The following is a 14,662-nucleotide window of genomic DNA, read 5'->3' as shown; positions in this document are numbered from 1 at the left end:
TAATAAAAAGGGGTTAATTTGAGTGCTACTAAGGTAAAGTTACCAATGTTATAGATAATTAATGAAACATTAAAAGTAGTATTTAGACCTGACATACATGCACACGTACTTTCCCAGATATTTTTACTCAGGTCGAAATTGGGAGGTGGGCGGGCAGTGGTGGGCAGGGAAGATCTATTTTAGCCTCTTTCAATTCCACTCGAGTGCAGGTTGTACATTCAGCAATAAAATACTCTGATCTGATACACACGCATATATTACAAAGCTCACAAGTCTCAATTCTTAAATAATTTGATGAGAAGGCATTACCAAAATCATCACTGCCAACTGAGCAATAAATACTAGAGTTGTCTTTCGACCCGTGGGGTCATATCTGAACACGATCTTTCAAATCCAGTTGTGCTGGTTGACAGTATTGATGTCCCTGAGCCCAGTTCTCCCTTCTGGAGCTCAGCTGCCTAATCCACTTCAGGCAGTCACATGAAACTGCGTATGAGAGGAATGTTAGAGCTTTGCCAGCACAGCAGGTTATACGACTGCTCATTAATCTGCTCCAGAAAGAAATGCCATCTGCAGTGGCTATAACCTCACACAACGCAGCTATTTGTAAATGGAACATCTTTCCATAGCTTGAGATTAATCTGCATTGGTGAGTGTCCCCCCAAATCAGACATATTATTGAATCATAGAATCATAGAATCATAGAATTGTAAGGGTTGGAAAGGACCTTAAGATCATCTAGTTCCAACCCCCCTGCCATGGGCAGGGACACCTTGCCCTAAACCATGTGGCTTAAGGCTCTGTCCAACCTGGCCTCGAACTCCGCCAGGGATGGAGCATCCACAACCTCCCTGGGCAACCCATTCCAGTGCTTCACCACCCTCACTGTAAAGAACTTCTTCCTTATATCTAATCTAAACTTCCTCTGTTTAAGTTTGAACCCATTACCCCTTGTCCTACCACTACAGTCCCTAAGGAAGAGTCCCTCCCCAGCATCCTTGTAGACCCCCTTCAGATACTGGAAGGCTGCTATGAGGTCACCACGCAGCCTTCTCTTCTCCAGGCTGAACAGCCCCAACTCTCTCAGCCTGTCTTCATATGGGAGGTGCTCCAGCCCTCTTATCATCCTCGTGGCCCTCCTCTGGACTCGCTCCAACAGCTCCATGTCCTTTTTATGTTGAGGACACCAGAACTGTACGCAGTACTCCAAGTGGGGTCTCACAAGAGCAGAGTAGAGGGGCAGGATCACCTCCTTCGACCTGCTGGTCACGCTTCTTTTGATGCAGCCCAGGATACGGTTGGCTTTCTGGGCTGCGAGCGCACACTGCTGGCTCATGTTAAGCTTCTCGTCAACCAACACCCCCAAGTCCTTTTCTGCAGGGCTGCTCTGAATCTCTTCTCTGCCCAGCCTGTAGCAGTGCCTGGGGTTGCCCAGACCCAGGCGTAGGACCTTGCACTTGGCTTGGTTAAACTTCATAAGGTTGGCATCGGCCCACCTCACAAGCGTGTCAAGGTCCCTCTGGATGGCATCCCTTCCCTCCAGCGTATCAACCGAACCACACAGCTTGGTGTCATCGGCAAACTTGCTGAGGGCGCACTCAATCCCACTGTCCATGTCACCGACAAAGATGTTGAACAGGACCGGTCCCAACACCGATCCCTGAGGGACACCACTCGTTACAGGTTTCCAACTGGACATCGAGCCATTTACCACAACTCTTTGCGTGCGGCCATCGAGCCAGTTTTTTATCCACCGAGTGGTCCATCTATCAAATTGATGTCTCTCCAATTTAGAGACAAGGATGTCACGTGGGACAGTGTCGAATGCTTTGCACAAGTCCAGGTAGATGACATCAATTGCTCTGCCGCTGTCCATCAGTTCCGTGGCTCCATCATAGAAGGCCACCAAATTGGTCAGGCAGGATTTCCCCTTAGTGAAGCCATGTTGGCTGTCACCAACCACCTCGTTGTTTTTCATGTGCCTTAGCATGTTTTCCAGGAGAAACTGTTCCAAGATTTTGCCAGGCACAGAGGTGAGGCTGACTGGTCTGTAGTTCCCCGGGTCTTCCACCTTCCCCTTCTTGAAAATGGGGGTTATATTACCCTTCTTCCAGTCATCGGGAACTTCACCTGACTGCCAGGATTTTTCGAATATGATGGACAGTGGCTTAGCAACTTCATTCGCCAGCTCCTTCAGGACCCGTGGATGGATTTCATCAGGTCCCATGGACTTGTGCACATTCAGGTTCTTAAGATGGTCTCGAACCTGATCCTCTCCTACAGTGGGCCTAAGGTCTTCATTCTCACAGTCCCTGCATTTGCTTTCCAAGACTCGGGTTGTGTGGTCAGAGCATTTGCTGGTGAAGACTGAGGCAAAGAAGTCATTAAGAACCTCAGCCTTCTCCAAATCCATGGTAGCCAGTTCTCCTGATAGCTTCTGGAGAGGGCCTACATTGTCCCTAGCCTGTCTTTTATTTGCTACGTATCTATAGAATCCTTTCCTGTTATCTTTTACATCCCTTGCCAAACTTAATTCTAGCTGGACCTTAGTTGAAGTGCTCAAATCTTCAACTGCCAGCAACTAAACAACAATTATACCTGCCACTGATCAAAAGCATGAAAGGGACCCATTCTCACACCTGATTTCCCAATAACAGGCAAATATATTTGCTCCTGATGGGTGAGGCATAGAGACCTTAAGTTTGTAGGTCCTGGTTAAATTAATATGGAAGCAGTTAACCCAGATTTAGCAGAAATTAACAACAGAAAGTGTTTCGGAGCATCAGCACATACATCATCCCCCAAAACATAACATGGAACTTTAAACCTCATCCTTCCCTACACCTACTATTTCAAGGCAGTTTCTTCACTTTTGAACTACGGATTCTCACTAGTATAACCGGTTACATGAAAAGTTAAAGAGAGGGTAGCCTCAGATGAAACAAAAATAAAACATAATGAGAGTTTAAAGCTTCTGCAGCTAATATAGTTATATCTTAACTGACCGCATTTCTTGGTAAATATTTTTCAAATATATTGTTACACTATAGGTTCATTATGCCTTAAGCTTTTTTGCCGGAAGGCATTTCCTTTGTACCATGCCCTTTAATCGTCTGCAAGAAAGGAGTAATGTAACAATTAGCTATACAAGAGACTTCAGATCTCTGTTACAGATATATTTTCCTTCTTTCAAGTTCTTATTAATATGCAGTTTCATACTGTAGAAAAATCCACAGAAATGTCCTTACCAAAGCAGTAACAAGTCAGGAGATTTCTATAACACTTTTTGTAAAAGCAAACAATAACCAGCCTCACACAAGCACCTTCGGAGATGGAAGAGTTTACATTTACCAGGATTGTATCTCAGTTGAACTCGATATCAACCGAAGAGTCTGAACAAGCTAGAAGATATGCAGATTGTACGCATGAGGAGATGCAGATTTCTTGATGTTAGTTGCTGCTGGTGGAAGAACACATCTAACTTTATAGTAAAGACATGAAAAACTTAGATATTAAGGAGGAAGACTTTAGGAACCAAAACTAGACACCAGTAAGAAATTCAGCTGTCAAAGGTGAATGACACTGTCATTAATACTTTGGGCAAGTTCTTGGGAATAACCTACATGGGAAAAATGTTGCAACAGAAAGATGAGAGACAGCTCTTGTAACTTCAGATTTCTTCAAACCTTATTATTGAAGGTGCAGCCACAGAGAGAAGTTCTTTCAGGGAACTGGAAGAATAAGTACCTTACTCTAGATTTAATGAGTGACTCCCTCAAGATAGATATCTGAGTACTAGTAAAAATCCATCTCTGAAGCTAAGTTCATTATGGCCCACACCCCTATGTTTGGAAGAGGGCCAGAGCAGTGTTGGAAAGGGCAAAATAGAATCAAGTGAACCAACAGACATCATTCAGATGTAAAATTAAGGAACAGACAGACACATTGCAAACACACTTCCTCGGTAAGTAGAATATTCCTACCTGGAAAGTACAGGAAATTCCATGATTTACAACATGAAGTTAAACGGCAAAAGGTTGCTGAGGTTACCTCTTGTTGTAGAGCAGTACCTATGCTTCGTTTGCCTTAGAAGTTTAACAATTCTGGTGACTCAAAACTCTTTTTGGAGGGGGCGGGAGGGTGGTGGAGTTTGGCTATTTGGTTTTTTTTCAGGGGGGAGGGGTTTTTTTGGTGGTGTGGTTTTTTTTATTTGAGGCTGCTATTTTTTTGCTTCTTTTGTGGTTAGGGGTGTTTAGGTGTGGTTGGGATTGTATTTTTTGGGGGGTTGTATTTGTATTTGCTGTTTGGTAGCATTTTTTTAAGCACTGACCAAGGACCCAAAGTGACAGAAAAATGCTACAGAGAGGATATCAGCAGAAAGAAGGGAGAGATGTAAGCTCCATACCTCTTTCTAATAAGAACCAAGAGAATTATAAGTTCTGTATATTCTTTAGGATGGTTTCAGATTCATTAAATGACTGTACAGAGTACAGAGTACTTCTATAGGAAAGATTCAGGAGAACAACCAGAGAGTAAATAAATAGACAGGTTTAAAGACAGTTCTAAAAAAAGGCAGATCGAAGTTTGTACTGTGATTTTTTCCTCTGAGTATTATTATTATGCTCATATTTTGTTGTTTTAGCTGTCATAACTGGACAATACAGTCAATCCACATTCCAGAGTTTGTTTTCTTCAAAGATGTTAGATAAATGGAATAAGTCACTTATGTTCAAACTACCATATCTTACTCCACTCAGAGCCACAGTACTTCAAAGAACAAATTAAATTGTTAGCAAGATACACAGCAGTAAAGTTTAAAGTCACTCAAGTTGTGGTTTTCCACAATAACAAGCAGCTTCACCAGCTTCTCATGGTCAGTGTACTATACAGGAGTATACTATAGCAGTATAATTCACTGCTTTTTGGCATATTTTACAGTCATTTCAAAATAAAGTGGCACTTCTCCATTTTATTTATTACACAGTAAACCACCACTTGGGAGGAAGAAGGTAAATTATGTAAGCATACCTAGGTTTCAGTTTAAATCCAGACTTTATATTATCTTACTGTGTGTTGGGGGCAGAGGCGTGCGCAAAACAGTAAAGAAAGCACTTCAGCCAAAACCTTCACATCTTCCAAAAAGCACATCTCTCTAGCACAGTCTGAGGGTTAAATATCAGTGACAGTCCAAAAAGTTAAAAAAGGAACAGGCCATATTTAATGTAGCAATGAATAAACTGACTGGGTTACCAGCAGGATGAACACTGAAAATCCCTATTACCTTCCAGTATCGATACTGAAGTTCTACTCCAGTTAATAAATAAGTACATGTACAACTTTTATCGTAGCAGTTGTCACTTGAAGTCAATGGCACTTGAACTATAATCTGCTTAACTGCCTTGCTGTACTTAAATCTAACATATTACATAGTATACTTCAAAAAACCCAAAATCTTAACAGAAATGGCAACATATTTTTAATTCAAAAGCCTCTAGATACCCGAATCAATACAGTTAAAATATTACCTGGGTCATTATGTGAGTGAGGCACAACAAAAACTTGAAGTGGTTCACTGTCCCATTCATTTTCATTGTATGTGATATCGAATCCTTGTTTCCACACGCCACCATCTGGATTATCAAAAGGAAGAATGTCATAGATATCCAACATCTAAAAAAAAATAAAAAAAGAGTAAAAGGAATGCAAAATACAAATTCACAAAAACAGTTCTGCTATTACAAACTAAAGCTGCTTTCACCAAAAATGGATCAGCTTGTTCATTGCACAGGGAGAGATAAAGTGTCAAATGAACAGAAAACTGACGAATGAGAGCACGTTTCAAGTCACAATTATGACACCCAAGACACAGCTGGCAGGAAGAGGAGCATTTGGCATGCCCTATTCTGAGGATACTAAATTGATTAGATAAATGGTAGGAATAAAAGCCTTAAGTCATAAAAATTATGACAGCTCACAATGGCACTGGGGCAGGAGGGTAGGGAGAGAATTATACAGAATAGCACAGTACACTAAATAATGGAGCGAGGGTAAAGTGGACAAGCTAAGCAAGCAGTAAGAAGAGATAACAACATGAGCGAGATCGAAGCAAAAGCCAAATGCACAAAAGGAAACTGAAGGAAATGTTCAGAACTACAGCCAACTGATATAACAAAGCTCCTTATATGTTTACTGTTGAACCAGTACACTAGTTATACAATGAAGGACATATTTCACCTGTCAATGCAAATAAGAAGGTTAGACGTAACTTTACAGTTACTTTAACAAGTTCCTATGAAATTTAGATACCACCAGATAGCTACAAAGGCAATTTTATCATGTGAGGCTTATATACCCATTTTTCTTTCTTTTTTTTTTTTAATTCCTTTTTTTTGTAATGCTCTGGTCTGCTTTTAGGAAAGAAGGCAAACTTTATGAACATGAACCATTATCTGGATGAGCCTTTTAGTGGAACTACAGTTTGAAGAACTTAAACCAAACTTCAGTTTAGTTCTAAACCCATGTCAGAATACAACTGTAGACCTGACAAACCTTCAACAAGCATTTCACTTTCACAGAAATCATAGAATCATAGAATCATAGAATTGTAAGGGTTGGAAAGGACCTTAAGATCATCTAGTTCCAACCCCCCTGCCATGGGCAGGGACACCTTGCCCTAAACCATGTGGCTCAAGGCTCTGTCCAACCTGGCCTCGAACACCGCCAGGGATGGAGCATCCACAACCTCCCTGGGCAACCTATTCCAGTGCTTCACCACCCTCACTGTAAAGAACTTCTTCCTTATATCTAGTCTAAACTTCCCCTGTTTAAGTTTGAACCCATTACCCCTTGTCCTACCACTACAGTCCCTAAGGAAGAGTCCCTCCCCAGCATCCTTGTAGACCCCCTTCAGATACTGGAAGGCTGCTATGAGGTCACCACGCAGCCTTCTCTTCTCCAGGCTGAACAGCCCCAACTCTCTCAGCCTGTCTTCATATGGGAGGTGCTCCAGCCCTCTTATCATCCTCGTGGCCCTCCTCTGGACTCACTCCAACAGCTCCATGTCCTTTTTATGTTGAGGACACCAGAACTGTACGCAGTACTCCAAGTGAGGTCTCATGAGAGCAGAGTAGAGGGGCAGGATCACCTATAGAATATAGCCTATAGAAATCAATTACTACATGAACACCACTAGAGTTAAAACTTTCTAGTTGTAAGCTGGCTTCTGCCTTGCTAGGAAACCTCAGAAAAAATACAGACATCTGAAACAAACATATGACTAAAGAAGTAAAAGCCTTGTGATGGGTTGTCCTTGACTGGCTACAAAACCCCCAGTCAGCTGCTCTCTCCTCCTCAACAGGACAGGGGGAGAAATAAGATCAAAAGCTCATGGATCAAGATAAAGTCAGGAAGATCACTTACCAAGTACCATCATAGACAACACAGACCCAACTTCGGGAACATTAAATTAATTTATTGTCAATTACACCAAATTTGGATAGTGAGAAACAAAGACAAAACTAAAACACCTTTTTCTCACCCCTTTGCTAGGCCAGTTCAACTTCACTCCTTTGTTCCCAACTTTTCTATGTACTCCTACCCCAAATGGTGCAGGGGTATAGTGGTTGTGGTCAGGCCATAACGGTTCCTTTCCATCACTCCACTTACATGCACAAAAAAAAAAAAAAAAAAAAAAAAAAAAATCCCACACCCAAATTAAAATTATATAACACTGAAAAAATGGAAATTTTACACAAACAATTAAACTTCACCTCTTCTCCCTTGCCCTGATTTCAACAACAAAAGAATCCCCACATTATTTAACTTTGACAATGGCCACACCATGCTTTGCCCACTACCACTCTCAATTATTGTCCTTATCTCTCACTTCTCAAGTCCCAGGTTAGATGCCAAAAAGGACCGCAGTGGGCTGACCCTGGCTGGGTTGGCATCTCACAACCAGGCAAGATCAATCCACTAGAGGCCTTCCTCTTAAAGATACAAAGAGGATTCAGTCATGTTACATGGGAATGCAAGCCACTGTAACCCAAGAAATAGTAGACCCTCAGCTGGGCCTACAATGTCCGTACAGTAGATATCTATGGCCTGTACAAGATCTTCTCATCACAGCACTGCTCCGCCACGATTGCTTCCATCTTTGGACAATAATGCTTAATAGAAAATACAGGTGTAACACTTGAAGGGGTGTGAGAGGAGGACATTGATAGCATAAGTCAGTAATTGGCCTTGGAGCTGGTGCTGGCAACAGGTTCTGTGACCATGGGACCAGTGTCTTTTTAGGAGAGGTGGGATCTAACTGACTAAATGGGGCAAACATATCATCAGGTCAAGATGGCTGACCTGTTAAGGAGATCTTTTAGCTAGAAATAAAGGGAGGAGAAAAGAATTACCGGCAGCCCTTTGACAAAGCAATGGACAGGAGTGATGTCACATCAAAGGATTAAAAAAAAGTAATCAAAAAAATTAACAAAACAGGGCTTATTCAGGGTCACATCCAGCATTTGCATTTAAACAAGGAAGTGCCAACAAGGCACAATTAAAGAGAAATCCCCAAAACCTCTTCCGGGAATCTGCGCCTCTCTGAAGAACACTAATGCACATACCATGGGGAATAAACATGATGAGTTGGAGATCTGTGTGCAGTTGAAAGCCTATGATCTTGTTAGTATCATGAAGACATGATGGGATAAGTCTAATGACTGTACAGTTGCAATGGAGGGATACAAGGTCTTGAGGAAAGACAGGCCAGGAAGACAAGGAGGGAGAGTTGGCCTGTATGTGAAACAGCAGCTGCTGTGCCTGTGGATTTCAAGGGGGAAAAGGGATAAAACTAGGCTTCCTAGAGGTAAGCTGAGGGCAGCATGCCAATATTTGACTAATGGTGTGCTGGCAAGGTCCTTCAGTCTGCCAACTCAATGGAAGTAGGGGATGAAGATCCATGCAGCAGCAAAGGGTTATTGATGTGTTAGAAACCACAGAAGCATCTAAGAATGGTCATGTGGGAAAATTAGGGGTTCTGTTGAAGATTATATTAAGTTTTACTGAATCTTACTATATCTTGTGTTTGATTGTGAAACAGTTACCTATAGGAACGTCTTGATTTAAGAAGTTAGCCTCTATGTTAGCACGGGTTGCTGTGTTACTTGAAATTAGATGCTGTGTTGCTTGAACTCCCTGTTCTCTGTGACATGCTAGCCTTAGTCCTTACTTTCTAGAGCACAACCAAAGCACCTAGGGTCTATTGTATATAGGAGTTATTTGACAACCTGGCAAGATAGAAATCTAGCCGGCCAACTTGGCAACAAAACCTATTTTTAAGGTGACCTGCAGTAAACTGCCTTCATTACAGTACTGTCCTGGGTTCAGCTATAGCAGTCATTTTTCTCCTTCTTAGTAGCTGGTGCAGTGCCGTGTTTTTTAACTTTCAGCCTGGGAACAACGCTGATAACACCGATGTTTTTAGCTGTTCCTAAGTAATGTTTATTCTAACCAAGGACTTTCTCAGTCTCATGCTTTGCCAGGGAGGAGGGGAACCCGGGAGGAAACAGAGACAGGACACCTGACCCAAACTAGCCAAAGGGGTATTCCATACCACAGCACGTCATGCCCAGTATATACACCAGGGGGAGTTACCCGGAAGGTGCAGATCACTGCTCGGATCAGGCTGGGTATCGGTCGGCAGGTGATGAGCAATTGTATCCTCTCCTGCTCTTATCTCAACCCGTGGGAGTTACATTCTTCCGATTCTCCTCCCCATCCCTCCGGGAGTGGGGGGAGAAAGAAGTGGGGGAGTGAGCGAGCGGCTGTGTGGTTCTGAGTTACCGGCTGGGCTCAAACCACAACAGTTCTTTTTGGCGTCCAACGTGGGGCACAAAGGGTTGAGATAACGACAGATCTGACCAGAGTGTGTCTAATCATATTTGTGACAAGCATTCATTGTTACTACTCGTCACAATGGTGATTATTTGGCTCTCAGACTTGTTGCGCTTGATCTCAGAGTTTCAGCATGTTGTACCTTACTTACAGACAGTATTTGCTGTTTTAGCGTTTATCGGCTGGGGGGCCTGGGCTAAGGTTCTTGTTTCACTGTACTTCATGGTAATGACTTGTAATACAATAGACTCATTGATCATGAAACTGGTCTGGTTTGTGCTTCCAGCATGGCCATCACCTCTATACATTGGGAGGTATATAATGAAATATTTTAGCAATTGCATATCTTTTTTTTTCTCCTCGGGGGGTCAACTTACGAAGGAAGCATTCTCTTTCACCCCCCGCTCCCCCACCAGCCTATTTGCAACGGCAATTGAGAGTTCTGAAGGTTTTGGATGGCCTTTGAATACCCTTGAAACCTGCCTGCTGATTGTGCTGGGGATCAGCATGTTAGCAAACATACGGAGTGTGTTTTACCCACGGCCATCCCGTCCTAGGAACATCCTATTTCGTTTAATCTCAAAAATTCAGCAGTATCAGGTTCGAATCTGGTCTAGGGTTAGACGACGATATAGGAGGACCACCAAGAGATTTTCCCTGAGGCTGGACAGTCATGAGTGGCAGAGTGTGTGGCATAGTATGGGCAAGTATCTAGGCCAGTGGGCCCCTCCAGTGCTTTGGAACTTCACCACTGAACAAGTGCAACATCCGGAAAAACTAGTAAAACACTTAAACGAGGTGTGCTGTTGTTCTGTTTATACCAGAGAGGGACAACTCGCTGCAACGTGCTGGGGCTTGGCCTATGCCTACAGAGCCCTGCTCAACACTATCCAGCACCTTCAAAGGGAAAAAAATGCCTCTGGATCTGATGGCAAAGCAACAGACAACACAGCTATGCCAACTACAACCACAGCAGCTACTCAAACCCTGACCACAACAGACAACAAAGCTACTCCAAGTACAGCAGCTACATCAAGTGAGAAGCACAACAGCTACTCAAACCCTGACCACAACAGACAACGCAACTACTCCAACTTCAAATACAGCAGCTACACCAACCCCAGTGACAAGCACAGTAGCTACTCAAACCCCGACAGCAACAGACAATATAGCTACTACAAGCACCGTAGCTACACCAACCCCAGTGACAAGTACAGTAGCTACTCAAACCCCGACAGCAACAGACAATGCAGCTGTTGGTGTTACTCAACTCCCAAGCACAACAGCTGCACCAACCCCAGCAATAGACATTGCAACCACTCCAATCCTAGTGGCAGACACTGCAGCCACTCCAACCACAGTGACAAACACTGCAGCTAAACCAAATGGCCAGTTTGTGGCTAAACCAAATGGCCAGTTTGTGACAATGACTGTTGCCCCTGTAAGCAAAAGCAAATGAGAGGCACAAAGAGCAACCCGCGAAGCAAAGAAAGATGAAGACCCAATGCCATTACTACATGCAACAGCATCTGAACAAGAGTTACTACTACGTGGGTCAGAGGAAGAGGAAGAAGAAGAAGAGGTCACTTCTCGACCCCAGACCTCAACCGAGCTGCGGAATATGCGAAAAGATTTCACCCGTCTTCCAGGGGAGCACATTGTCACCTGGTTGCTCTGATGCTGGGACAATGGGGCCGACGGTCGCAAACTAGAAGGTAGGGCAGCCAAGCTGGGATCACTTTCTAGGGAAGGAGGAATTGACAAAGCGATTGCAAGAGAGAAGCGAGCCCTCAGTCTTTGGAGGCGGCTCCTGGCAGCTGTGAAGGAAAGGTTTCCCTACAAAGACGATATTACGAGTCGCTCAGCCAACTGGACCACGATAGAGAAAGGCATCCAGTCCCTGAGGGAATCAGCCATTATAGAGATGATCTATCGTAGGCCAGATGCCAGGAACACATCCGTACATCCAGATGAAGTTGAATGTACACGATCCATGTGGCGGAAACTTACACGGAGTGCACCATCATCATACGCCCACACATTGGCATCAATGACCTGGAATGACAGAGTATCACCAACAGAGGATTACCTGATTCGTCAACTCCGAGAGTTCGAAGACAATCTCACCCCTTCCATCATTTCAGCTGTGGAAAAACTGTCCCAGGAGTTCAAACAATTGAGAGACGATTTATCCGATCTATCCAGCTCCCCACGCGTACCAACCCATGTCTCAGCTATTAACAGAAGGCGCCCTACTGCTCGAGAAAGAAAATACAGGAGGTACACGCCACGGGCCACCCTATGGTTTTACCTGCGGGATCACGGAGAAGACATGAGAAAGTGGGATGGAAAACCTACCTCAGTTCTGGAGCAACGGGTGCGTGAACTGAAGAGGAGAACAATGGTCAAGGATGATCCTCCCAGGAAAGCTGCTGCTCCAGTCTCTGGTGAGCAGTTTCCCAGATGGAGTGGAAGAGCTGATTTTACTCCAGCTCCTGTGATAAGGAATACTGATCCCTTTCTACAAGACAGAAGTGGAGAATTTTATGATCACTATTAGAGGGGCCCTGCCTCCAGCCAGGTGGAGGAGAGGGATAATCGGGTTTACTGGACTGTGTGGATCAGATGGCCTGGCACATCAGCCCCAGAGAAGTATAAGGCTCTAGTAGATACCGGTGCACAGTGTACTCTGATGCCATCAAGGTATCAAGGGGTGAAACCCATTTATATTTCTGGAGTGACAGGAGGAGCCCAAGCGTTAACTATGCTGGAAGCTGAAATCAGCCTGACTGGGAGGAAGTGGCAAAAGCACCCCATTGTGACTGGTCCAGGGGCTCCATGCATCCTTGGCATAGACTATCTCAGGAGAGGGTACTTCAAAGACCCAAAAGGGTATAGATGGGCTTTTGGTATCGCTGCCTTGGAAACAGAGGAAATTAAGCAGCTGTCCACCTTGCCTGGTCTCTCAGAGGATCCTTCTGTTGTGGGGTTGCTGAAGGTCGAAGAACAACAAGTGCCAATTGCGACCACGACAGTGCACCGGCGGCAATATCGCATCAACCGAGACTCCTTGATTCCCATCCATAAGCTGATCCGTAGACTGAAGAGCCAAGGAGTGATCAGCAGGACCCGCTCACCCTTTAATAGCCCCATATGGCCAGTGCAAAAGTCTAATGGAGAGTGGAGATTAACAGTAGACTATCGTGGCCTGAACGAAGTCACACCACCATTGAGTGCTGCCGTACCGGATATGCTAGAACTTCAATATGAACTGGAGTCAAAGGCAGCCAAGTGGTATGCCACAATTGATACTGCCAATGCATTTTTCTCAATCCCTTTGGCAGCAGAATGCAGGCCACTGTTTGCTTTCACTTGGAGGGGCGTCCAGTACACTTGGAACCGACTGCCCCAGGGGTGGAAACACAGCCCTACCATCTGCCATGGATTGATCTAGACTGCATTGGAACAGGGGCAAGCTCCAGAACACCTGCAATACATTGAGGACATCATCGTGTGGGGCGATACAGGGGAAGAAGTTTTTGAGAAAGGGAGGAAGATAATCCAAATCCTGCTGAAGGCCGGTTTTGCCATAAAACGGAATAAGGTCAAGGGACCTGCACAGGAGATTCAGTTTTTGGGAATAAAATGGCAAGATGGACGTCACCAGATCCCCACAGATGTGATCAACAAGATAACAGCAATGTCTCTCCCAACTAACAAGAAAGAAACACAAGCTTTCTTAGGTGTTGTGGGGTTCTGGAGAATGCACATCCCAAATTACAGTCTGATTGTAAGCCCGCTCTACCACGTGAATGATTTCAAATGGGGCCCTGAGCAACAACAAGCCTTTGAACAAATTAAACGAGAAATAGTTCATGCACTAGTCCTTGGACTAGTCCGGGCCGGGCCAGATGTGAAAAATGTGCTCTATACCACAGCTGGGGAGAATGGTCCTACCTGGAGCCTCTGGCAGAAAGCTCCAAGGGAGACTCGAGGTCGACCCCTTGGCTTTTGGAGTTGGGGATATAAAGGATCCGAGGCCAGCTAGACTCCCACTGAAAAAGAGATACTGGCAGCCTATGAACGGGTTCGAGCTGCCTCAGAAGTGATCGGAACTGAAGCGCAGCTCCTCCTGGCACCCCGGTTGCCTGTGCTGGGCTGGATGTTCAAAGGCAGGGTCTCCTCTACACATCATGCAACCGATGCTACATGGAATAAGTGGGCCGCGCTAATTACACAACGAGCTCGAATAGGAAATCCCAGTCGTCCAGGAATTCTAGAAGTCATCATGGACTGGCCAGAGGGCAAAGATTTTGGGATGTCACCAGAAGAGGAGGTGATGCGTGCTGAAGAGGCCCCACCATATAATGAACTGTCAGAGAGTGAAAAGCAATATGCCTTGTTTACTGATGGGTCCTGACATATTGTGGGAAAGCATCGGAGATGGAAGGCAGCTGCGTGGAGTCCCCTGCAACAAGTTGCAGAAACTGCTGAAGGAGAGGGTGAATCGAGTCAGTTTGCAGAGGTGAAAGCCATCCAGCTGGCCTTGGACATTGCAGAACGAGAAAAATGGCCAGTACTTTATCTCTACACTGACTCATGGATGGTGGCAAATGCCCTGTGGGGGTGGTTGCAGCAATGGAAGCAGAGCAACTGGCAACTGGCAACGCAGAAGTAAACTCATCTGGGCTGCTGCATTGTGGCAAGATATCGCTGCTCGGGTGCAGAACCTGGCGGTGAAGGTACGCCACGTAGATGCTCATGTACCCAA

General features: G+C 44.6%; 1 protein-coding gene across 7 annotated transcripts in view; it reads right to left on the bottom strand.

Annotated features, from left to right (window-relative positions):
* The window catches only part of MAN2A1 (mannosidase alpha class 2A member 1), a 126,585-nt gene that overhangs the window by 92,407 nt on the left and 19,516 nt on the right, over positions 1 to 14,662 (bottom strand). For 3 of the 7 annotated variants that reach the window (XM_030512334.2, XM_030512335.1, XM_030512339.1), the window contains one exon: positions 5,526 to 5,670. In XM_030512334.2, coding sequence (XP_030368194.1) covers positions 5,526 to 5,670 — 145 coding nt within the window. Of the gene's footprint in view, positions 1 to 5,525; positions 5,672 to 6,540; positions 6,573 to 14,662 lie in introns of those variants that run through there. The other 4 variants (XM_030512336.1, XM_030512337.1, XM_030512338.1 and 1 more) reach the window with 2 other exon arrangements.

This window comes from Strigops habroptila, chromosome Z, assembly GCF_004027225.2.
Source record: "Strigops habroptila isolate Jane chromosome Z, bStrHab1.2.pri, whole genome shotgun sequence".
In the NCBI taxonomy this organism is placed as follows: domain Eukaryota; kingdom Metazoa; phylum Chordata; class Aves; order Psittaciformes; family Psittacidae; genus Strigops; species Strigops habroptila.
This window is presented reverse-complemented; position numbering and strand designations above follow the sequence as displayed.